The following is a 27,579-nucleotide window of genomic DNA, read 5'->3' as shown; positions in this document are numbered from 1 at the left end:
CAAATCGGTCCAGTAGTTTCGGAGCCTATTCGAAACAAACAAACAAACAAATCTTTCCTCTTTATAATATTAGTATAGATATAGATGATCCGGCTATAATGTTCTAAACTACACGTAACCGCGGTTTCACTCGCTTTCAATTTTTTATTCAGAAATAATTAAACACATTACATTTTCCGGTATAGAGAGCTCTTTGTGTCACACCCCGGTCCTTAAACTACCAGTCGACAAGTAACTTCATTTTTACGTAAAATCACGGACACGCGAAAACAATCTTGCTTATTACAAAAAATATACCCAACGATATTAGTGTAAAATAGCATAAATAGATTACGATTATGTATATATCATATTATCATGGATGATTTACAATTGATAAAAGTTTCATTACTGATGCCGTATATGTTAATAATACATCTACAAATACAATAAGTACGTGGGAACTGCTTATATTATATATTTTTATAAAAGCTTAAGGCCAAGGTAGTGTATTCGTTTGCCTTGAAACAAAAGTAAAAAAATATACATATTTAAATAGAATGATGGCTCTTCTGCTTTAAAAATGAGATGTGCGTGTTCGCGGCAGAACTATATAGGTAGGACGATGATCGGTAACCATTTAAAACCAGATCAGCAGCGAGCTCGTTAATGTATCATTAATTCCAATAAACATTTATGATGAAATTATTTAATTACCTAAGATGAACAGACGAACTCATCCGTCTTTCGACCTGTGTGCTTAGTGTGAATTTTTTAACGTTTTCGATAGCGTAAAAATTAACTCAAATTTGTATGCAGTTGAAACAGCGCCCCTAACGGCAAACGTAGGCAAAACGTTCCAACTTTTAAGCTATCGAGAACATTAAAAAACTCGCATTAAGCACACTGGACGAAACACGGTTACACAACAGATGCACGCTGGTTGTATCTACTCGTACTGGCTATACCTATATTATACACCTACCATTAGTATGTATACGCAAATTTAGAAATTTTAATTACACCATGTTTTTTCTTTACGGAAGTAACGTATGTTAGTTACGTATTTCTAAGAAAAAATTAACCTGCCGGCGATATTTAAATCCTGTCATAGTCGCATTATTCGATAACACTATATCGGGAATCCTATACTGAAAGCAACGACACGTCGTAACTCAATAGTTTAGCTCCGATCCGGACCGAATGGTAAACAGTCGACGTCGCCCTAAAAACGTCATTTCTGTTCCTCCCGATCCATTAACGGTGCTTTTAGGTACCTCAAGCACCGGTCACCGTCCTCGTCGAACCCGTCGTTTGCGACGAAGGGCTCGGCAAGCGAATTAACCCACAGACACAGCCCATTGAGTTTTTCGCCGGATCTTCTCAGTGGTTCGCGTTTCCGATCCGGTGGTAGATTCTGCGTAGCACTGCTCTTGCTGGGTTATTTTATTCTTCTTTACTAATTGTTGTTAGTTAATTTATTCTTGAGAATTCTGGGATCTGATAATATATGATAAAATGATTTTTTGTATATATTAGCATTTAGCAAATGTACCGTGGTTTGACGACTTGTATTTTTTAACTAGTATAATCATAGAATCCGAACTATGGTTTCAAATGTTACATTTGCACGTTTTATCATAGTTTTAGATAGCAAACTGTCACCTGATGATTTCATAAGAGTTCAGTTAAATTGACAATGGCATATTTTCGGTCACACACATCACATTTGCCACAGATAAATGTATATGTATACGCTCTAAGTGTCCGTGTGTGTATTTCATACTCATGCCTATTATAAAAGTTTCGTATCGCAGGGAAAGCTGTTAGATATGATAACGATACAATATTAATGATAAGGGTCGGCGAGGCATCGATCAGTCGATACCAGCACGGTCCCTTCGCGACTCTACCAACGTGTTCGCATAATATTATCAACTATGCATCATATAATCACGTTTCGTTAAGTACATGATATAAACTGAGATTTGAGACAATAAATTTCGAAATCATTAATCTGTTTAAAGGTGAAAGTGTGTAAAGTGTATAATGAGAATGATGGCCGAAGGAGATATGGGATATGGGGAATATTATAACTATGACAATAACTGGTCCATCATACCACCGGACTATGGCGCTGACCTCGGTTACCAATTTCGGCAGCAGCAACCCGAGGATGACTTTAGATATAATTCTTATGCGTAAGTAATTCTAATAAAAGAGACAGGTGTGTTTATCGGGAAAAATAAAAATGAAATTGCAAAATTTTCAAATAAAGTAATGGTGTTAGTGAAGCAATTTTTACAAATTCTTCTGTGTCAAATATATTTGAATAACATTAGGGAGTCACTTATTTCGTTATAAACTTATTAAACTTTTGTTTCTCTATTTCAAAAAGAAAACAACTGAAGGACAAGGTCAAATTTAAAAGCAGAATTTAGAGATGTACCCATAAGGCTTTACCGAACAATCGAGTGACGAGTAAGAAGAATCGGTTTTATTTTCACCTTTAGCAGATTACATAGTTAATATGCATTATGATTTCGATGCGCAAATTTAGTGTTTTTAGATCTGTGTACTTTGCCCACCACTAGGATAAACTGGCGGCCTTAAAAAAACAGGGATTTATCACCCTTGAAATAATTTATTTGCACGGTGTGAGCCGTGCGTAGTCGTGAAGCGAACGCCCTTAGTAGTTAGTTATGTGCGTAAGAAGACTGCTAAGGTATACCGCAATATATCACATATTATGTGGAATTGTAAATATTAGTGATTTCTAAAAACCCCTAAGTTTTTCGGGTATTCGGCACAAAAAAAGTTGTTACGAATTTATATCTTGCTTTGATTTTTATTCAAGTTGATTGTAAAATATAGCTGTTATATTTATTCTCTTAAAGAATTATTATAGAGTTAACTGAAATTGAGTGTTCTTCTATAGAGCACTGAAACATATTTTCACAGTACGAGTACTTCAATAATAATAATAATTGTCGAATGTGTCAGGTACAAATCTGTTTCCGATTAACAAAAGAGTACTTGAGGGGCCATGTCATTGTCTATGGGCTCCGGTAACCACTTAACATCAGGTGGGCTGTGAGCTCGTCCACTCACGTAAGCAATAAAAAAGAAGTCTACTTATTTACAGTTGAGGAAACATTATTATTATGTACATGTATAGTTACCATCTACTCACTTATCAATCTATTTTTCCTCCACCAGCGAACACAGATTAATTTCCCTCGTGTTTCAAGCTCTGTCATACCGCGTTTCGACGAACTCTATCAATTTGCAAAACGCTACCAACTAACTAGAAGATAGCGTGATTAATTCGAACCGGTGAATCATTTGTTTTGTAAGGCATTTAATCGATTTAGGACTTACAATGGCTGACATACAGCTATATGTAACGATGTAAAGCATTCAGAAGTACAAGTTGCCTATTCAACGTCAAATTTATGCGTCTATCTACTTTATGTTACGGTGAATGCTTGGTTAAGCTCGCGTGACCCACACTTATAGTCTCGACATCGATGAATCGGCACTGAGTACCATCGAACTCGCAAGCGAACAGCTGTGTCCTCTCCCATGGCTTCGTGAAGCCCTTAATTGGCTTGGAAACCCTCTTCGTAAGTTGGCGTGCCATCGGCCATTTAGTCTCAGCCCGCCTAACCAGATTGCCGTAAAGAAATATTCGTGAAATCGTATCGACGTCGGGTAGTTCACTAACAGAGAGTTCGAACTTAACTTCTGAGTAAAGTAGTTCCGTCAGCCATAAATTCACCTTAAGTAGTGTAGGTGCCGACTGTATTCTCCCCGTAGAAGTTGTTGTTGTTTTTTGGAACTGTGTGGATCACGAATGCGGCTTTGTCGTGATGGCTACCTGATTTACAGCTACACTGCTAAGTTATGGGAATCCTTGAACTCTTAATAGTAATTTGCTTCATTTTAGACATTATGCAAAAAGTTGCCAAGTAATTTGTTGACGGAGCTCTGTGCTCAGTTTGGTCACGGGGTAGTTTTTTTTTCTTGCAGCGGACGTCGGCGCTTGGTACCGACGGCGCGGTTTCCTCAATATTATACTTTTAAAGAAATTACATTTCTATCGTGTCTACTATCAGCTCCATTATTTTATCATTAACCAATGTAAATAAGTATGGTACGATCGTCTTTTAAAAGCGGCGGACTTAATTGTTTTGTTTTATACCCGAATAAATTTGTTGAAAATTTACACGACCAATATTGTAGGAAAGATATTTAAATATAAGTATTTATCATTAAGTCCTACTTAACTAAGTGAACAATGTTAAAAAAATATGTTCATAGTAGATTGTATAGGTACCTACGGGTAGCTTTTTACTATTTCACATTACTATAATATAATGACTAAGATGGTCATTCTTGAGTACCTATAGGCCAATTATTTATATTGCAAATTCAAAATGGCATAAGCAATGTTCTATTGGTTGTACATTTCATAAAAATATTTTAGTTGACTGGCAACATATTTTTCTTAATTTCATTAATATATGTATATAGTTTTATTCTTCATTAATTTTATTACATCAATTTTAATCATAGTATTAAATCAAGTTCGATACATTATGGTGCCCGAGGAAATATATGTGACTAGTGATCCGTGCGAGGGAGGGCCATCGCACCTGCCGGTTTCCCCTCACAAATCTGGCCTGTGCAGCTTACTCCTCGTAGTATAAGCAAAATATGTGGATTTGTATTTTTTTTGTGTTGTTAACTTTAAAGTGGAGATAAAAGTCTGACGCGTTTTGTTGTCTATTTTTATTTATTTGCTAGCTGACCCGGCAGACTTCGTAGTGCCTCAATCGATAAATAAAAGGAATCCGTCCGACGGGGGACACATCAAAGGAAAAACAAAATTATTTTTTTTATTTAATTCCGAGATTTTTCATATTTATCTACCTTTTAAATCTTCTCTGGACTTCCACAAATAATTTAAAACCAAAATTAGCCAAATCGGTCCAGCCGTTCTCGAGTTTTAGCGAGACTAACGAACAGCAATTCATTTTTATATATATAGATTTGGTTCAGTAGTATTACTAATACTATCTTCGTTTTCGGGAATATTTCCATTACACGCTATGTATATTTAATGGGAATATTAAACAGATTGATTCTGGCACACTTCTCTAATTGACGAACAATAAAGATATTAGTTACATTTATACACGGTCGTCAAATTCATGAGGAAAAATGATAAAGAGCAAGCAAGAAGTAAGAAGAAGGAAGAAACCAGAAGACAGAAGAAAGAATACACATAAACCAACACTGGATCGCTGCGTCTTTCAGAAATTCTATAAAAATAAACATCTACTTTATTAACAAAGTCCCATCCTCCCGTGGTGTCTTCGTGCCCCCTTATGGAGGCATGGTTTGGATTTCAGGGAAACCCCCTCAGCTCGGGCTTGGTCCCAATCTTATTGTAGACGTAGTAAAAGTATCTTAGTTTAAATAGAATTTGATTTGTTTGGATCGTCTTTGAATCTGACTGCCAATGCAGAAGGATACTCTATGTAAGTAGGTATTCCTACGGTTACCATAATAAACGCGTGCGTAAAATTTACAGTTTTAAATCTTTGACCTAAATGTGTATAGTACAATATAGTATTATAAATGGAAAATCTACCCGATGACATAAATTTTGTTTTCTTTAATTTTTTAAAACTACAGAGATTTATCTGAAAAATTTGTGTGTATGTGCTACATGTTCACAATAAAACGATGAGCAATGAGCACACAGGCGATTGTAACGATAGATATTTTAAAAACTCATTCTCAATAAGTCAATTAAACATTTCGTGAACGCTGCACGCCACTTAGGGGTGAGTTCCCAACATAAATAATTGCCTTTTGTTATTGTTGCCCTTTGAACAAAAACGATGAATGCGTAGAGTTTTTATACAATCGTACAGTTTAAGGTGGTTGGTTGTAATGTATTTGTAACAATGATATTTTTTAAGCGTGTGTATTAGCAAAACAAAATTTTGCTTATTATTTAATTTTCTTCATCTATTTCTTTTGTGGTGCTTATTTTCATAAAATAAATTATAAATATTTGCATAATTGGCTATCTTTAACACTCTGTGATCTATAGTGAATATAACGGAATAATACTACAGTATTAATAATTGTGGCGGGTAGCCATCATACAACGCAAGATAATTGACAGATGCCTGAATCTCGCTTACGACATTTTCAAGATAAAGCGCATATCAAGTTCCGAATAACAACATTCGGACCGTCGGTCTACCAAGCAATATCACCCGCTCGGTGGAAGATCTTCCCTTTGTCGTTCAGCCTGCCAAAATAATCTATACTTCTATAATAATATTATAAAGAGGAAAGATTTGTTTGTTTGTTTGTTTCGAATAGGCTCCGAAAGTACTGGACCGATTTGAAAAATTATTTTTCCATTAGAAGCCGACATTGTCCCTTATGAACATAGGCTACTTTTTTTTTTTTTTTTGTTGGTTTCATGTGTGTTTTAATGTTTCCGAAGCGAAGCGAGGGCGGGTCGCTAGTAAATTAATATAGTACTTAAAACTTTGTTATAAAACAAACGTAAATACGTAATTTTCCGTACAGAAATATACAAGGCATTCATATTTAAATAAATATAAGTAAACTATATAGGTACTTATAGTGTAAGCATAAAGCTAGAATTATAGACCTAAAACGACTAAATAAAAAACACAATACCTGTTACTATCAAAAACAGGAAACATTTAATATTTCTACTGGAAATCGTATCAAACTGTGATTAAAATTAGGAACTTGGGATTTTTTATAAAATGAAATATAATTTTAACCAACTAATTGGGCCAGCCACATGTCCAATTATGCTTGTACTCATCACTGCTTTAAAAGATTGATGTTAGAGTATTGATTGACATAGGTATTCTTAGTACATTCTATAGCCGAACGGATTAAGCCGTAAATGGCCGGACATAACTTAAGACTTCACAAACCGCGATCTCGCAGATGATCTCAGGGATAAAATGCACACATCACGTACCTACATTCAACTTCGCGTAATCAGTACTGACCAATATTTACGAAGCACCTTTGCAATAAATAGCATCTTGTGAAAAAATGTATTCTGCATTGAACAATTTACGTAATGAACGCTAGTTAGAAAAAATCATTAGCCCACTGAGTTTTTCGCCGGATCTTCTCAGTGGGTCGCGTTTCCGATCCGGTGGTAGATTCTGCGAAGCACTGCTCTTGCTAGGGACAGTGTTAGCAACACTCCGGTTTGAGCCCCGCGAGCTCAGCTACATATTAGGGCGAAGCTGAAATAGCCTCTCAAGGCTATTAGCATAGGTAAAAAAAAGCTGTTTAGTACCTGAATAGGAATATGTGAAAATGTGAAAGTTTAGGCGATTAGTGGATTCCATACCGAACTTGCGACTCAAAAAACATTCATTGAATTGGCCTAGTTGTACTCTATAGAACGGGGCACAATATTCCTAAATTTTGAAATATTTAAAGTGTAATCTGTAATGTAGTGGTGATAATTGAAATAATCGAACTTGATTGGAGATTTTAAGTTGTTCCTTTTGAAATAAGTATAATTCAAAGGAAAACTGCACACGTGCAAGTCATAAATTAATAGCAATTTTTTGCTTATTCTACCTGGTTGAAGAACTTCACAATACAAGCTTTTGTTTTGGAATTTAGGAGCCCGCGTTCTTCAGAACTCGAACATGTGCAAGCGATTTGCTCGACTACTAACTATTTAATAACAACGATGCACTTGCGGTAAAAAAAGAGAGTTTTGACCGATTTCATTGTTTAATTTTATTTTTGCCGGTCGCTGATATGGTTCAAAGCTATTTTAGAGATTTGTCATTTAGTTATTAACGATTGGTATAAGTAAAAACCTTAAAAATATTTTAAGTATTTGTAGGGGTGAGCAATGGGCATAAACCAAAATGAAAAAAAAACATCCTCAAACATGGATTTACACGGACTTTATTAAAACACTCTAAACGAAAATCGTTATCCGGGTATTTGGAGCGGCGTCCATAACGAACCCTGCTTCAACAATGGACTTAATGCTCGCACTCATTACAAAAAGCGACATAACATAACACGCTACGTCGAAAGCTCCTCTGTTCAAAGTGTATACTCCAGATTTTTTTGTTGGGAAGGCTTCGTCGCTAGCGCGATTGGTCGGCCAATGTCCCGCCCAGTCGCTGAAGCGTATTCATTGGTGGAGGCGAATTGAGCACCCTCGAAGTTAGTCTAAAGCTGAGTAGGCTGTCGAGGCACGAGGGCGGCGCGGGGTATGCTTCACCCCGAGGGCCACTCGAGGGTTGTTTAGTGCAGACGCGACGTCGCAAGGCGTAGCACGTGTTCGCGTGGGTGATTTGGAAGCCATCAAGATTATTCCAAAAACGAGTTCTCCCGGTCGGGAGATGAAGTGCGAGGAGGGCGAAAGTGCGCGGTCACCGCCGCCGCCGCTGCTGCCGCCGGCTTCGCTACTTGCTTGGAGTCCTATTTTACTACCACCATGGGGACCTGCTTTTCTACCGGCACTTTACCCGGCGGCTTTTCGTTCAGCATTTCCTGGGTGAGCGATTTCAAATGAATGAGTGTCAGGTGCCTGAGTGATCATTTAGTTTACTTTCAATATGTCACTGCAATTTAACTAATTCTATTAATATTTTTTATAGTAGTCTCAAGTACAGTTGAAGCCATCATAAGTTGATCTGTTACAGAATAATCCTTCAATATTGGATCTTTGTTAAAATCTAAGTCGATAGTGGGGATTCGAAAAATCGTGACATCCTCAGTGACAGTTTTTGCATCTCTTAGTAAGAGCTCGTTAATAGTTATGTTTACAACCTGTTAAGGTTCTTATGGACGCCGCCTTTTCACGATGTCACGTACGGGACCGCGGGAACAGTTCACGGATACGTGTAATGTGATTGTGATGTATTGATAGACAGCCCATGCTCGGGCGCGCAGCTCTTCTTTAGACATCTTCCTTTATATTGGTCACGTTTTCTCGAGAGTTCCACTTTAACAATAATGGAATCGTCGGAATTTCGAATGTTTTCTTTCAATTATATGCCATCGAAACGTGCTTGTTACTTGTTAGGATGAAGTAACTCTTTTCTTATATAAACGATTAGATTTGGAGTGGTTTACATTTTTCAAAGTCAAGAGAACTTTCCGTTTGTGTGATGTTCAATTATGTACTACTATCGTCGGAGTTTCAAGGTGTCTTAGGTTTTTTTTTTAAATATATAATGATATAATATATAAAAACAGTATAACGATTTCATGAACTAATGAATGAATTGTTTTTGTGTAATAATAGTGTGAGAGTTGTCATAAAATACAATTACGATTTCGACCTCTTGGGTCAAGGAGATGGCGATATTTACGTCGCTTTATCTATAGGTCATTGATGAGCAATTAACAGTACGTACCTACAGAGAGCCGTGACTCCATTCTGCCCATTTAGATCCCTTAACAAAGTAATTCAGAGAAGTAAGAACTAAATTTCTGTACAAAATACTTGAATTACTAGGTTCACAGTAACGTCTAACAAACCTTACATAGTGTATTTTTTTTATATTTCACTGATGTGTTTTAACGTTGTAAAGTAATTTTTTTCAGTATTCAAAATATACCTACTGTTTTTTAGATAATATGATTATTCTATTATGTATTATTACTAACGATATGTGAATTGTACGATTTAAATTGTTGTATGTATAAAAAGTGTTTAAAAAATAAAATATAAGTTGTAATAGTTTATTTCTAGAATCTTTAGGCAATAGTTTTTATTATTAGTATTATATCATAGTTTTTCATATGTTTTATATTCACACAGATTATTGGACAGTATGAAGATGCCCGGTCAGAGGCCAGGCTTCCAGATCTCCGATATCCTTGGACTCAATGAAGGCAAAGGTCTAGAAAACAACACCACCCAGGGAGGGCTTGGTTGCCCTTTGGATCTACCATCCTATGTACCTCCTCATCATCCATATTCACATGAGCTTTTGAGGCATCACCAGCCGTGGCTGTCTATGGATCATCACGAGAACAACGGTAAGATTTTTTTTTTAAATTGTACTACATCTCTGGTTTTCTTCTGTATCTTACTGTTTTTCTTTTTTATTGTTACTGTTATTCATCAGCACAGGTAGTGTTATTTGTAAACCTCTCAGTACTAAATTCGCATAAAATAAAAAATAAAACCAGTTAGCACTGATTATTTAATCGATTGATGAATATTAATATTTTCCGAGAGATTTTCAATTTCATTGTTTTAAGTTGTTCTGTAGATAGGCACGCTTTGAGTGTAGGTATATCTTAATACCTATTCACGACATCAAAAATAATAAACCATCCTATGTATAGGTACGCGCTTTGTTTTTTCATATCAGATACCTGGGTAAGGCGTTTTTTTGAGTAACAGATTATATGTATTATGTATACATTATTATGTATTACGTACATATAAAATAATAATAATAATATTAATAATAAGCCCTTTTTATTTCCAACATATTTTTCTTTTATTGCTAGTTGGATGGACGAGCTCACAGCCCACCTGGTGTAAAGTGGTTACTGGAGCCCATAGACATCTACAACGTAAATGCGCCACCCATTTTGAGATATAAGTTCTACTTCTAAGGTCTCAGCGGCTACCCCGCCCTTCAAACCGAAACGCATTACTGCTTCACGGCAGAAATAGGCAGGGTGGTGGTCCCCACTCGTGCGGACACACAAGAGGTCCTACCACCAGTAATTACGCAAATTATAATTTTGCGGATTTCCTTTTTATTACACAATGTTATTTCTTCACCGTGGAAGTCAATTAATGAACATTTTTCTGTTATTGGAACCCCATTCCGGGTATAGGCCTCTTCCAGCTTACTCTCTTTTTTCCTATTCCTTGCTTTGCTTCTCAATTCTTTTTCTGCTGTTGCTATTATTTCGTCGAACAATCTACTCTTTGGATATAGCATAGCAGTTTTTTAGATGCGTACTATAAATAAATAAATAGATAAAACCAGCACGAATTTCGGCCGTACAGCATACTTTAAATAAATTGTTTAAGCAAATTTAAAACATTGTACGACTTATGTGAATGCCGAATTGACATTGAGACGTGATTGTAGTGCCGGTTGTACCTACCTACCTAGTGGTGGTTGTACTTTAAAATACGCCCCACTGTTATTAATGAGAAATCAAGAAGGCGTAAGTTTTAAATTCGTGACGTGAATGTGTTTTTTTTTTACTAAAGATAATAAAATGTTACAGTTAAATGTAAATAAAAATCTTCCAGGGTAATATTATTAGGAAAATTCAGGTTAAGCAGGTAATAAATAGGCTCCTGCATGAAAAGTTATACAGTATGTCCCATAAAATTATATTTTTTAATAAGAAGTAAAATCTAATTAATCTAAACCGGTATTAACGCCAATGATAACGCATCATTGTGGCTAATCCTATTTTGGCGCAGTTTAGGCGCCATTTTTGATAGTTAATACTGTCCGATTCTAAGCTTAGCAATAATTTTTAAATATTATTGAATTGAAATTCGATAGTTTAGCTTTTTCTATCGTTCCATAACATCAGTTTTAATATTAGGCCACTGAAAAGATGCTAGAAATCATAAACCCAGAAAGGTTCATGTGATTTATCGATTTTCATGGCCAACAGATTTCAGATAAATAATGTCATATTAAAAATAGTCGCTGATTATCCATGCTATCCAGTTTATACTTTTATTATATTTTAATATTTTAGTTTGGTTATTTGTGTGTTTGTTTGTCCTTCTTTCACGTGGAAATGAAGCAGCGGATTGACTTTTTTAATGATGGATTTCGGTTCGGAGAGTGGAATTTTTGACTTTTTATACCGAAAAAACATCTTATTCCCATGGAATATTGCTTTGATATTTTTCTTCGGCCACGCGGGCAAAGCCGCGCGTACCAATTGGTTCTCCTATAAATCCATAAGAATTGAAACATGTATGCTTATCATCATTTTAAAATGTGCAGAAATAAGATTAATTAAGCATATATTCTTTTAAATATGATGTCTCATAATGATACTGAATTTGTATTATTTCATAAAATAATTTTCCAAATTAAGAAAACTCATAGCATTTTATGGTATATTTCGACTTTTTAAACAACATTAGGTATTATTCTTTCTGTAGTATTTGATGGAAATGTACCTTCCACGTGTACCTAATCCACCGTTTGATCGTTTTGCTCTTACATAATCATCCTAGAATTGACATCGTTATCAAAAAACTGTACCTAAGCCGACCGCATACTTACTCATCTTAGTAAATGACATATTTATCCGAAGATAAACGATAAGCTTGACAAGAGCATTAAACAGTTGTGTCTTGTTACCGCCTGTATATAATATGAATTAAATATGTTTAATTTTACACGATTTATTTTGTTTAACACGGTACATACATATATATATATAGTATTTATGGAGCGGATTAATTTTTATTGAGACGTTACACTTTTCTAAGCTCTATAATCTGGGAGACATGCGAAGAGTAGATATATTACGATAGAATAATTTCAAAGAAATTTCTAGACGGTGGCAAAATGTAGTTTATTATTTTATCTAATTGTTTCGGTAGTAGATGTAACTTGATTAAGTCTGGTATGGTTAGTGTTTATTAAGTGAAACAAAAGTACGACTGCTTTAGATTTATCAATTGCTAGAGATACGAGTGGTTTGTTAAATCTTGTGATATGAATAAACGTTAACACGCTAACACCGCGTTATTTATTTTTCATTGCAAACTTTAAATACGATCAAAGGGAAAAAACGCAGGGCAAATTTGAATTAATACCGCTTTGTTAATATGCCCGTACGTTTAAGTGAAGTGAGAAACTTTGCATCTTTCTGATTCTAAAGTAATATCTAAGTTTAACCTTTTTTAATTATTTTTCCTGGACAGAATATCTCAAGAACGAGTTTTTAACACCATCACTTATACTGGAATCCAGAATCACTAGAGCATGATTGCTTCATAGTAGAAATATCATATCGTCTACTAAATAAAAACGAATTTGTTGTTGTAATTAAACATTAAGTAATATGTAGTTTTAAAGCGTATTCAATTTTTAATGTAAACTATGACAGGGGGTTTGTAGGCGAAGTAACATTATGCCAATGAATTTTGAATGAGTGTAGTCGTTTAATAAATCACAAATCATTTAATTTCAAGCGATATCGCTTATCATCATGCTGTTAAACTTTACATGAGTCATAAAATAAATCATAAATTAAGTCGAGAGTGACAAATGAATAAGAGGCTACAAGTTTTATCAAAAAAAGAAATCATGGCAGTCAAAATTGTTGAATTATCATACACAAATAAGTTGACCCACTCGAAAATAATGTGTGTAGTCGAGTTCGAGAGGCTGAGATTATTTTTTGAAATGCTCCTCCAGTTGAGTGCCTTTACCCACTAATCTGTTGTTGTCATTAATTATTTTTATCGCTTATCTCTAACGTTTTCGGCTCTCATTCTACCCGTTCCGATTACCATATCCTTCAATCTGTCTCTGATTTGGTAGATGGACTTTTGTCTATTAATTCCTCTATCGATAATAGACAAACGATTAGCCCACTAGGCGGTAATCCGTCATTGTCGTTTATAAACGTTGGCAATACCAGGGAAACAGCCAAGTCGCGGCATATCGCTAAAGAATCTCGTACAATGTGTTTGAGTGATTTGTTATCACCTAAAGAGATATGTTGCGGAATTAAATCTCACGCGTATTTAGCTTTATGCTGGGGATCGTTCACGCCCCACGGGGGCAATTAGGGGTCGCTACCAAACACGGCGATTGTTTAGCGCGAGGGGTGCGAGCCGCAACGAATTTGTCGCCAATAGACTAAGCTGACATCCTCGTGAGCGGCCGAAGGCAGCTGCCAGCTATCAATTACACGCTGTTTGCGGCTGTTAGGGACGCAATTTGTTCATTATTCGACGACATTTATAACCCTATTGTCGTGTATCTTTTGTCTCCTCTTTAATGGCCTCTGTAATGGCTGATCATGTTCAGATTTAATATACATTTTTTTTGGAAATATCTACGTTAGACTCAAAATGAATTGGATAGTGTGTTTTGGAAAAACGAATCTACATATATATATTAAGGCAAAGAAGAAATAGTTCAGTATTTTCTCCTTTGTTTGTTAATCAAATTAATTTTATGTTTGATAACTATTAACGATATTTTTTTGGCAATCGCAAATTGTAAATTCTATTTTCGTAAAATATCAATAATAAAACAAAACAGAAAATTTATTACAAAATGATCTTGGTGCGTGATAATTGGGCGAACACTAGTTCTGTTGAAGTTATAAATTACGAAATTAACTATGTATATTTTTTAATAATTCATCATTTTACATTGTAATTTGGCTTTGATTTTTTTATCGAGTTTTACTTAGCAATATAATAGAAAGATTATGATAAATGAATGCCCAGATAACATTAATAAAATAATCAGTGACTTCAATGATACTGTGCGAATAATAGATATAAGAATTATGAATCAGATCTAGAAAATCCTGGATGCGTTTATGAAAGTAAGTGTATTGTTGAAAATAGTGGGCATCTGCTAATGGGTGTGGCACACCCTTACCACCCCCCCTCCCCCTAGAACCGCACCCCTTCGGCGTCTACCACGCCCAGCTCCCGCCCGCGGCCCGTGTGAAACGTTACTAAACATTCGAGGGGTGAATAAAGGACAATGTAATGATATTTGCTGTGATTTTTTCTTGACGCATTGTATATTTCTATCTGACACTCTTTCGGCTAGTTAATATTTCATGGAGCACCCCTCATGTATTAAGTGGAGATTTAGATTTGATTGCAACAAACAACCAGATTACAAAGTATGCTGTGGTGTAGCTGTAGATATATAATTGGGTATACAATTTTATTTTAGCGCTTTTTATTTGTATCAGTTAAGTATTTTGAAACTAAGGTTTATTCGATTTTGGTACACCTTCCGTATTATATATACCCTAATATACTCGTACGTATGACTAAAATACTCGTACTGAATACTCAGCCGATTCACGATCTGGTATGGTAATCTGGATTCACGAAATGGTAATATGTGATATAAAACACATTTCTTTCGTGTTTTTGCGTACCTACCGCTAGTAAGCTTGAGAGGTTATCCTAGCTTGTAGGCATGCTCACGGGGCTCAGTCTGGGTGATTTTGCTAACATCTGCCTTAGCAAGAGCGGTGCTTCCCTGATTTTACCACTGGATCGGAATTGCGACCCAATTAGAAGATCCGGCGAGAAACTAAGCGGGCTCTCTCTTTTTACTAGGCCCTAATATTATCTACGGACAGGACTGATGTCGCCGACTAACCTGATATCGTTATAATCGGTTAGCCGGCATTATATTAGGCTGTGAGTAAAAAAAAGCCTAGCCAACGAAGTTATCTTTATTTGGCATGTTCGATCAATCATCATTGTTTTTTCTAATATAAATGGGTAAACGGACTTGTAGAGTGTTACCGGGACCCATAACATCACCAAGTGAATATGGCCAGTTCGAGAGCTCAATTAAAATGTATGATCTACCCGTGCGGGCATACACTGATACGAAAAATGTTGTTGCGCATTCTCCGGTGATTCCCTCAGTCATGTATTACGATAAAGAGATGGGGGGTCGTGCATTTCTATGGCACATAACCAAATATTATTCAAATAGTTATATTGGAGTATAGGTTGATAACGTCTATGTTTTTATCTATCTCTCTATCTATCAATCGGTCTAGTTTATATTATGAAATTAATTTGAAATGTTTTTTTTTTATTTTCGCATTTTTTTTTTGTCGTAATAGGTTCTTATTTAGTTTAACCTCAAACCATGTATTTATGTAATAGAATTTTCCAGAATTATTTTCACCAATATCAAGACATCCGATTAACTTTAAAATTTTCGCACATATCAATGTCTAATGACAATGCAAATCATTTTATAAGTTTGGCGTGATACTCGTAATAGTAATAGTAATAAAAAAGTCGTCGTGGTCTAAGCGATAAGACGTCCGGTGCATAAGTGTTGAGCGATGCACCGGTGTTCAAATCTCAGGCGGGTACCAATTTTTCTAATGAAATACGTACTCAACAAATGTTCACGATTGACTTCCACGGTGAAGGAATAACATCGTGTAATAAAAATCAAACCCGCAAAATTATAATTTGCGTAATTACTGGTGGTAGGACCTCTTGTGAGTCCGCGCGGATAGGTACCACCATCCTACCTATTTCTGCCGTGAAACAGTAATGCGTTTCGGCTTGAAGGGTGGGGCAGCCGTTGTAACTATACTGAGACCCTTAGAACTTATATCTCAAGGTGGGTGGCGCATTTAAGTTGTAGATGTCTATGGGCTCCAGTAACCACTTAATACCAGGTGGGCTGTGAGCTCGTCTACCAATCTAAGCAATAAAAAAAATTATATCGCCAGTACGTAATAAATGTAGATTTTTCAGCAATTGGTTCAGGATGTTATTCAGGGAGAATTATCCTTAATGGTGGTAGGACCTCTTGTGAGTCCGCACGGGTAATTACCACCACCCCGCCTGTTTCTGCCGTGAAGCAGTAATGCGTTTCGGTTTGAAGGGTAGGTGTAACTATACTAAGACATTAGAACTTATATTTCGAGGTGGGTGGCGCATTTACGTAGAATATATTTATTATGTAATTTGTTGTTTGGGATTATTCCTAGAAGAAATTACAAAAGAAATAAACCGTATTTCACATTAGTATTTTGAGAGTAGTAATAATTCACACTAGTAGTAATATTTACAGCATATTTATTTAAAACGCAATATTTAATCAAGCTTCTATCTAAAGCTGCCCACGAAAAATGTAAACGTTTTTTAATTAAGTATATATTTTTTCTATTGTTGTAGGTACTTTAGGCCAGCAAGCAAGTCCCGACAGTACATCTCGTGCTTCGGAATTATCGTATGTCGGTCCGTCGGCAACATCGCCACACCTCGCAGAGCCGCGCTCCGACCACGACCACGAGCACGATGATCACGACATTGAACAAGACGAGGAAAATGACCACGATCATCTTAATACCTCAAACGATCCCAATTTAACACATAAAAAACGAAAACGCCGCGTTCTCTTCTCTAAAGCACAAACGTACGAACTAGAGAGAAGATTTCGCCAGCAGAGATACTTATCTGCCCCCGAAAGAGAGCACCTGGCCAGCTTGATTCGATTGACGCCAACGCAAGTGAAGATTTGGTTCCAAAATCACAGGTACAAGACGAAACGTGCTGTTCAAGAAAAAGGCGCACATGATTTGAACGTCGGTGGATTGAATTCTCCTCGACGCGTCGCCGTACCGGTTTTAGTGAAGGATGGTAGACCTTGCGTCGGTAAGCCGGACGGATTACCTCCCCTAGGTATGGCTTTACCTCCCTACCACCAATCCATGCATCACCAACAAGTAGCGGGCCATCCGCCTCAGTCGAGCGGCTGCTGGTGGTGAAGACCACTGACCAAACACCATGGCTGACTAGTCAATATAGTATAGCTGTATATTTGTTGAATTCATTAATTCGCTAATTTAGTGTCAACTTGGTTGAAATGTGTTATCATACAATTTTTGACATCGTCAATAAAGGGGTTCACGCATTCCATTAATAATTTAGCGATAAGCGAGGATCAAAATTTCTAAAGGTATCTTAGTTCTATATCCTGTCATGTAGTGTGAGCATTTATGTAAAATTGTGCAAAGTGGAATTCAAAAACAACACCTCGAATATTTTATAGTAGCTATTGGAATTTAAGGTATAAGGAGTTCCTAATTATTTGTATTATATTTTTAGAAAATCGAACCTAATGTGAGGGGAGGTCGTTTAAATTTTATTGAAGTGTCTAATAATATTTTTGAATGGACATATAATTGATTTCTTAGTGATAAAAATACATTCCAACTCATCTGATATACTTAATTATATTAAAACATTATCTACGTAAAAAGGGTTATTTCCTTAGATTAATTGTAGGAAATGACAATATTTTATCGAGAATGCAATATTTAGTTGTAAGTTTCAGTATTATCATAGTCGAATAATATGCTTAGTCAATAATTATTTATGTATATTCCAAATGTTTTATATTAAATACCTACGTTTTCGGTAGATTTAGTGAGAGATAGAGAAGATAATTGTACATTGTGTAAATAGAGGTTTGAGTGATCAGTTACCTGCCTATTGAAAAAAATGTTCACTTGTTACATTATTTACATTTTAATATATAAATTATAAGTGACTGTATTAGAGCGTCTATGTTAACTTTTAATACATTAATATTAATTTCGGTTTATGGCAAAAAATTGACACCTAAAACAAAGTAAAACCTAAAATTCTTTCATTTTCATTTATATAGTGCAGTAGGCTGTATAAAACGTGTTATATTTAAATTATAATCAGATTATTAAACTGATTTAAATCAACAAACTCTTTTATTTCTATATTATTGCGTAGCATCGACGAATTGAACGAAAGAAACTATGAGGAACTCAGCCCAGCCAGAATTAATACAATGAGTTCGTTTCGGAAATTATTTCAGTTGAAGCATCCACAGGCTACAGGTACCTATTGTTTTTACATATCACCCTACAAATAATTTCACCAATCTGTGTAGTGGTAATAAATATGCTTCACTGAACATCACATATGTACTAATGGTTGTATCGAAGAGCTGATAACTTCACAGTTTCCACAATTCGTTAAAAAACGTTCGATGACAGCATTAGATAAATAAACAGGACGTTATCACCAATTTTTGTACCTATTTTTCTTGCTATTTTCGATTAGATGAGACAGTGCCGCAAGTCACAAGTATATTTATGTTAGTTTTTTTACGTATTTTGATCGTATTTGGATATATATAACTTGTGGAATCGATACAATATGAATTTTTGTAAGTTACAAAACGTACACCTACGTATTATATTCATGAATGTTGCTTTTTTTGTATTTATGTAATGATAATAAATAATAATTGGTACTGAACCTTTTTTAAAGACTACAATTTTGCTTATCTAAATTTTTAACTCTGGTTAAATGATATATTTCAGTAAGTGATCAACCATTTCATTGGGATCTTAGCTTTAGTGTTAAACACGTTTTCAAACATTATTACAATGTTGATTTAATTCAACAAAAAATAACGTTGTTGTATTATTTATTATTATTATGTATTTGGAGGTTATCTGTGTGTGAAATTAACTCTAGGTTTTTCGTGAAATGAACAGTTGTGTATAGCTTACGCGTACATTTCGAAGTAAAATATAAAACAATCATTGATTATGGCCATTTGGTGTCAGTGAAAGCAGTTATTATCATGGATGTCAACAGTACAAGGAATCTGGGCCCTACTGAGTCAGCTCCCCTACCTTTAGAATCTGATTTAAAACATATGCATAGTGTGCTTTACAGCTCCTAAAACTAAAGCAGCTAAAACTTTAAATTTCATTATTAGTAATAATAAATAGTCATGTTTTTTTCCCCTACTTAATCACTGGTACCCTAAAGGGTTATTCCAGCTACGCTCGGACTGGTAAGTTCGTTGCAGATTGATAGGGAAAACTTAGTTGTATTTTCTAAGCATAATAATAAACAAAATATTAACTTTGAATTCAGTACAATAATGTGATTGAGGCTTTTACTTTTACTAGTTTCTTCCACACAGTGGATGAAAAATGATCGTAGCGGATATTTTAATACGGCATATTATACACTTATATTTTCTATGCGAACCGTAATAAGTAAATGTTGATTTGAAATGAAAAATATGATACAAAATCATGTTCAAGTATATCGTTTTGTTCACAGTCTTATGAAATTTAATTGCATCAGTATTTATTGAAATTGTACCGGCGTGTACGTGAACAGATCAATCTGGCATCACCCGAGTACATACGTAAAGGTGACCAATGATTGTTTACCGGTTAAATATTTACCAGTCCCGGCCGTTTATCTAATCACGAGCTGCCAACAGCGATAGCTTGCGACCCGATTACTGAAATACCTGTAACTATTGCTATTTATTTCACCTGTTCTATTTACTCTGTTTATTTACTGTTCGTTTATTGACGATTAAACGTCGGCTGTCTCTTACCTACAACGAATAATATCATTAGTAATTTTAAAATTACAAATACATCAAATTAAATGCAACTATACTTGATATTACTTAGGCATTATTATTGACTTAGGCAGCGGCTTGGCTCTGCCCCTGGCATTGCTGAAGTCCATGGGCGACGGTAACCACTCACCATCAGGTGGGCCGTATGCTCGTCTGCCTACATGGGCAATAAAAAAAATATAAAAAAAAATATATATAGGTACATATAAAAATGAATTGCTGTTCGTTAGTCTCGCTAAAACTCGAGAACGGCTCTACCGATTTGCCTAATTTTGGTCTTGAATTATTTGTGGAAGTCCAGAGAAGGTTTAAAAAGTACATAAATATGAAAATGCTCGGAATTAAATAAAAATAAGAATTTTGTTTTCCTTTTGATGTGTCAACCGTCGCGTCGGACGGATTCCTTTTGTTTGTTTTAAGTTTATTTTATAAAAGTTTAGGTCTTTTATTTTTCGATTGAGGCACTACGAAATCTGCCGGGTCAACTAGTACTTCAAATTTTCTTTATCTTAATTTAAATTGCCTCATCTGTCAGGAATTCTTAATCTTGTGTGAATACCCCATAGATCTGTAATATCAACTGGCAATTTTTCAAAGAGCTCAATTCAACGCCTCCGTTGAGCATTAATTGAAAACATTTTAACAAAGAAATTGTCGCCGTTTATTAAATAAATAATAACACTCTACACAATGGCCTGAGTTGTCGGTAGCTCGACAATGCGCCAAACAAACTGGGAATTAATTCCTATAAATTCTCGAAACGCCTTCGATTATGTCAGTTGAAAGGCCCAATAGATGGGAGCGATTGAATGTAGCGGTTAAGCCGATTAGTACGATACACAACAAATACAGCCTTTCGGATGCCGGTTAGAGGACACACGTGGAACCCCCAATTTGTTTTTCTACAACACGTCGCTCTGTTCGTTCGACTATTCAGATATCGACACAGACTCAACTTTTTTTTTTGAATTCACTCCATCGAAATGGTCTTCATCTATCTGTATAGTATTCTTACATCCTAAAACATCGCCGTGTTTAAGTCGCCTAACGGATAAGACGGCCGGTGCAATCGTATCAAGCGATACATCAGTTAGTGTTCGAATCCCGCTGGCTGGTACCAATTTTCTAATGAAATACGTACTTAACAATTATTCACGATTGACTTCTAAGGCATAACATCGTGTAATAAAAATCAAACCCGCATAATTATAAGTTGCGCGGTGCTGATGGTAGGACGTCTTGTGAGTCCGCGCGGGTAGGTACCACGGCCCTGCCTATTTCTGTCGTGAAGCAGTAATGCGTTTCGGTTTGAAGGGTGGGGCAGCCGTTGTAACTATACTTGAGACCTTAGAACTTATATCTCAAGGTGGGTGGCGCATTTACGTTCTAGATGTCTATGGGCTCCGGTAACCACTTAACATCAGGTGGGCCGTGAGCTCGTCCAACCATCTAAGCACTGAATAAAAAACGGGATATACCTACTACAAATTCATGACTAATCAATGTCACTTAATTTTGTTTTCGTTTCGCTTTGGTTTTTATAGTGTAAGTCCTAATTCAGTGCGGCCCAAAAGAACGAAGTAATAATATTATGAAATACAATATTGTCGATGTAAGCGTTAATATCGTTATGATGGACGAGCGCGGGGCGTTAGCGGTCAGGGCGCAGTCGAGTCGAAACTGCGATAACGGATCCCATCATTGCACCTGGTAAATTGTACATTATACTTCATGAATCCACGAAAAAAACTATACTTAGTCTGGCCATAAATACTGTTACAATTAAAAATAAACAAAATATTACATTTGAATTTGGAATCTGTCATTTTTATATGATTGCTAATTGAGTTTTCTCATTTTGGCGCCAATACATTGTACAATATTTTGCGATATTAAAATGGAGTGGGGTGATAAAGAGAACCGAATCACTGTGATTGCATTACACAAAGTAAGTATGGAGCCAAAGGCAATTTTTAAAACTCTCCATACGCTTGGTATTAGTAAAATGTTTGTGTACCGGGCTATTAATAGGTGCAATGAGACCTCCTCTGTTTGTGACAGAAAAAAATCTGGCCGTCCACGTAGTGTTTGTACGAAAAATACGTAAGTATGGAGCCAAATGCAATTTTTAAAACTCTCCATACGCTTGGTATTAGTAAAATGTTTGTGTACCGGGCTAATAATAGGTGCAATGAGACCTCCTCTGTTTGTGACAGAAAAAGATCTGGCCGTCCACGTAGTGTTCGTACGAAGAATCGTCCGTTCGTGAAGATAACACCTAGAACCATGTCGCATATTTTAAAAGATGTCTTAGGACTTGCAGCCTATAAGAGACATACTGGTCATTTCTTAACTGATAATTTAAAAGAGAATAGGGTGGTAAAATCGAAACAACTACTGAAGCGGTACGCAAAGGGAGATCATAGAAATTTTTTGTTTACGGATGAGAAAATTTTTACAATTGAGCAACATTTTAACAAACAAAATGACCGTATTTATGCTCAAAGCTCTAAGGAAGCTTCCCAATTAGTCGACAGAGTTCAACGTGGGCACTATCCGACTTCAGTGATGGTTTGGTGGGGTATTAGCTATGAAGGAGTGACTGAGCCATACTTTTGTGAAAACGGTATCAAAACATCGGCACAAGTGTATCAAGATACCATTCTTGAGAAGGTAGTGAAGCCCCTTAACAACACCATGTTCAATAATCAAGAATGGTCCTTGCAGCAAGACTCAGCGCCAGGTCATAAAGCTCGGTCTACGCAGTCTTGGTTGGAAACGAACATTTCGGACTTCATCAGAGCTGAAGACTGGCCGTCGTCTGGTCCCGATCTTAATCCGCTAGTTTATGATTTATGGTCAGTTTTAGAGAGTACGGCTGGCTCTAAACGCCATGATAATTTGGAGTCCCTAAAACAATCCGTACGATTGGCAGTGAAAATTTTTCCCATGGAAAGAGTGCGTGCTTCTATTGATAACTGGCCTCAACGTTTAAAGGACTGTATTGCAGCCAATGGAGACCACTTCGAATAAGCTTTTTATACTTTAAATTGTTTTATATTTATGTATTAAACTAACACACTGCAAAAGTAATAAATGTTATTTGCAATAGAATTTTTTTTTCCTTTGTCCTAGTATTTATGGCAAGACTAGGTATACGTTCTAGAATTTAGAACCACTCTATTTTCTAGTGGGACAATGAAATAATGGGGCTGGGGCAGCCGTTGTAACTATACTGAGACCTTAGAACTTATATCTCAAGGTGGTGGCGCATTACGTTGTAGATGTCTATGGGCTCCAGTAACTACTTCACACGAGGTGGGCTGTGAGTTAGTGCACCCATCTAAGCCAAAAAAAAGTGTAAACATAAATTTAAATTCACACGATTAATAAGTCTTAAATAAATTTTAATATTCATTTAGCGTTCCGGCATATTGTCAATAATCCTATAAGTAAATCAAAGTCAGTGAACATCGTTCTAGGATCTGGAGAACATCGTTAGCGTTCGCCCGGCACGCGTACGAGCCATTTTGCGGGTAACCCTGCGCCCTCGCGCCACCACCCGCGATTTATTACCGCTTCTCTAATAAACACGTTATGTTGTATATCTAACGAATATTAATAACTCACTTCCTGAAGCGCCGCATCGAGTTCATTTTTGTTATTAGCCGTCGTCACATCATACAGATTAACTTGGAATTTGTCTTTATCGAGTTTGATCATTTTTCGAAAGTACCTAATACCGACCATTTGGCGCTTCTGCACAGAATAACAAGCTACCAGCGTCGAATTATCGTAGCATTTGATTTTTTGATCTAAACTGCTAGCCTATGTTTACATTCGATCTATAATAAGAAAGTTTATGAAGCGGGCTTTATGCCTTGTATCGAGAAAACACCACTAGTTTTCGTGATTTATAGAAAAATGGTTTTAGTTTTCGTATATGTATCACAGGGGCCATTTTTCACGTGCCAGCTACAACGCACAGACATAAAGGTTTACGACAGGCCGTCATATTTATGGCGTTGGTATTGTGATATATTTTTTGTTGTGCGCATTAGGTTTTATCTGACTTTCCGCTAAATCAAGTAGCTACTGGCCGGTGTCGGAAATACCCTCGCATATTTCATCGTCGGCGGATGCGCGCGTTTTGGGGTCACGTCTCGATTCTCTGGGACAAAATTCTGTTCCTAATCAGTTCATGTTTGTATAAGTAATGTATCTTCTGTGGTTCAATAATCAAAACAACTTACGAGCTTTTTTGAGAAATGTGGGCACATCACGGCAATTCGCAATGGTTTTTTTGTTCCAATCAATAAATAAAAGTCTGAGTAATAGATTAACTATTTTAATATAATTTAATTAAAATTTAAATTTTTGTATTATAATTTTATTATTTATATCTATTGTCTATCTAAAATTTATTATAAATAGTTCTACAGTTTTGATTGCCTTAACTCATGTCCTATAACAATAAAAATAAAAACAAGAATAGTTTCAGTTAAACGGTTAATTTATATAAATGAAAGTTTCAAATTAAATTCTATTAAATCACTTAGCAAAAGTACGTATTCAATTATGTTGCAACAAATAAATTACAAATGTTGAATAAAAACAATGTACGCAATATTCTCAAATAAACTTGGGTCCCCACGTTTTTTAGGCGCTACGTTCACCCTCATCGACTTCGATTAAGACGTATCGCGCCCTTTTTTTCTGTAAAAAAGGGAAAATGAACTGTGTCTACCGGAAATATTACGTAGTAACGGCCTTTCCGCACAATAAATCGGCTTCCAATCAAAGGAATCGCCATACAGTGGCATCACAGGAATTTATTATTAGTATACACTTACTTGATTTTATTAGGCTTTTTGTATTTCTCTCTATTTTTATATTCTTATTTACGACAAGTGCCGTGCTATACAATGATTAATAGGTGTTTTGGTTTGTCTGCCATTTGACCGATTTACTGTTTAAAATTATCGATAAGAATTAAGTTTAGCTAATTAAGGATTAGGTTCTACAACGTATTGTAAAATATTTTAACTTTATTACGTTTTATTTTACTACGTTAAAAGTATTAGTTATGTACATTTCAAGTCAACTTTTTATTTTTATATACCGCTTAAAATCATATAGTTAATCATGAAAATATGTTTTTATATGAATAAAATGAAAAGAAAGAAAATTAATGAAAACTAAGAGCACTATAATTTTTTAGTATCGTTAAACATTTGCACTGGTTAAACTAAGTTAAGCGGCTACGTAACTTAGGGATCATAAAGTGATAGCCGCCCCGATATTGAGACCTATGAACGAAGTCTCGACCTCACATTGTAATTACTGGTGGTAGGACCTCTTGTGAGTCCGCACGGGTAGGTACCACCGCCCCGCCTATTTCTGCCGTGAAGCAGTAATGCGTTTCGGTTTGAAGGGTGGGGCAGCCGTTGTGACTATACTGAGACCTTAGAACTATATCTCAAGGTGTGTGACGCATTTACGTTGTAGATGTCTATGGGCTCCAGTAACCACTTAACATCAGGTGGGCTGTGAGCTCGTCCACACAGCTAAGCAATAAAAAAATAATAATAATAATAATTTTACTTTTAAATATACGAATGGTTAATTATGAAAATGGGCAAGACGGCACCTCAGCAAATTCGTTGTTGTATCACAAATTCTCTATCAGTAAAAATTCTTTAAGCATCAGAATCCAAATCCAAAGCTACAAAGAGTTCTTTCCCACTGAATAGTTATCCCCTAAAACATCGTTATTATCAGACATTTTCAAACAGGAACAAACTCGGTTAAATTAAGATACCTAACTTCGTCGAAGATAAAATTGTATGAGTGAAGTTGGGTCAGCACGACCGGTAATGTCCCGCGGTCCGTTCCAATATCGATTTTCTGATTTAGCATCCCCTGCAGATAACGTCAGGTAAAGAACTTTTAGAACAACTATTAACTTTTAGATTGAGACATACGTATGCTATTGAAGGTTGGACAAAATTGTTTTATTAAGAGAACGGCCATTATCATGGAAATAGATTAAAGTTGTTTTGGCGCAGATTCGAAGATTTTAAATTCGTAAAGGTTTTTTCAACAATGTTCATACATCTAATAAAATTATAATATTGATATAGGTTAATAGATGGATCTCTAAATCTAGAGCCTAGATAAATATAGTATAATTCTAATATTTTTTACATCAATCACAATCCACATGTGGCTAATCGTTGTTTTAAATCGTCGTACCATTTAGCCTAAAATGACGTTATACAAGTATTAATGAGTTAACGTTATTATAACGTTATTAGATTTTTTGTTAATTGTTAAATTTTTTCAGAGGTCATCTCATGTTTTGGTATTACTTTAGTCATTGATTATGTACACACTTCAAATAAAGCTTATACATACAGACGAGAAGGAAACCAGGAATAGAGTTGTCAATATCGACGTACTTCCGGCAGCCGTCGCAATATGGTGCCCCGCTGATTGTTGTGAAAGAGACGTCAAATGGCGCCAATTAATGGATACCACACATTAGCTATTGATTTATTTTGTCATAGATTTGACCAATAAATTTTCTTGACCGTAACTCTCGATAGACATCAGTCTGGCTGTTGTTCATTTTTTATAAATTACGAGAGTTTTTGTAGAACTCGGGTAATAAATATGATATAAAAGAGTAGAATCCCCGTGTACATCGAAGAAAAGTAATAGTAATTGAAGAAATGATTCTATTATATTCAAAGAGTAGAATGGAAAATATAAAAAGACAAGTAACAAGATAAACCAGAGATTTTTAGAATTATCTTCTATCTGTTTGTTTGTTCGGGCACTTCTCCGGAATCTCGGAACGGATTACCAGTTATTTCTCACAGATAGACCGAGTTGAATTTCGAGTAGAATATAGGAATTATTTTACAAAAATCTGGTGTTGCAAAAAATGCCTATTAGCACATAAAGATTTTTGAAATTTAGTTCTCTGCTTTTGATGTTACGAAAGAAACTTTGTCTATTGTGTTTTCACGCCCAAAGCATTGAATTGCTGTATACGAAAATCTGTATGGAAATAGTTGGAACCCTAGGAACATATATGCTACTTTTCAGCCTTATTCTAAGAATTCCCTCGTCTATAAAGTGTAGTGATCACAAGCGAAGCTGTGAGCGGAAGGATAGTTGTAAAAATGGTCTTAATTTACTGCCAAGTATAAAAATTAAATTCAACTCACAATAAAAATCAGAATGTATTAAAATTTAGTAACAAAACTAAATATGCGTAACTCTATTATGAATATTCCCATGTTATGTTATGCCTCTCACACTAGTACCTAAGTCATATATCAAT

At 35.6% G+C, this 27,579-nt stretch overlaps 1 protein-coding gene across 2 annotated transcripts; it reads left to right on the top strand.

Moving 5' to 3' along the window:
- The first annotated feature begins 1,728 nt into the window (after positions 1-1,728).
- LOC114248218 (uncharacterized) lies at positions 1,729-18,535 on the top strand. 2 transcript variants are annotated; one of them, XM_089734801.1, is made up of 3 exons: positions 1,729-2,180; positions 9,860-10,080; positions 16,970-18,535. In XM_089734801.1, the coding sequence occupies exons 1-3, from the start codon at positions 2,029-2,031 to the stop codon at positions 17,560-17,562; spliced, it is 966 nt and encodes a 321-aa protein (XP_089590927.1). In that variant the 5' UTR covers positions 1,729-2,028; the 3' UTR covers positions 17,563-18,535. The 2 variants fall into 2 exon arrangements, with proteins under 2 accessions (XP_089590927.1, XP_028037189.2); XM_028181388.2 differs by lacking the exon at positions 1,729-2,180 and adding an exon at positions 8,020-8,587.
- The last annotated feature ends 9,044 nt before the right edge of the window (positions 18,536-27,579 follow it).

Source organism: Bombyx mandarina, chromosome 18 (genome assembly GCF_030267445.1).
Source record: "Bombyx mandarina strain Sakado chromosome 18, ASM3026744v2".
NCBI lineage: Eukaryota > Metazoa > Arthropoda > Insecta > Lepidoptera > Bombycidae > Bombyx > Bombyx mandarina.
Note: the sequence above shows the minus strand (reverse complement) of the source record. Positions and strands in the feature narration are given on the sequence as shown.

Coding starts and splice junctions, on each gene's coding strand:
- LOC114248218 (XM_028181388.2), top strand. CDS start 8,433: ATGAAGTGCGAGGAGGGCGAAAGTGCGCGGTCACCGCCGCCGCCGCTG. Junction 8,588..9,859: donor TTTCGTTCAGCATTTCCTGG/GTGAGCGATTTC, acceptor ATATTCACACAG/ATTATTGGACAGTATGAAGA. Junction 10,081..16,969: donor GGATCATCACGAGAACAACG/GTAAGATTTTTT, acceptor CTATTGTTGTAG/GTACTTTAGGCCAGCAAGCA.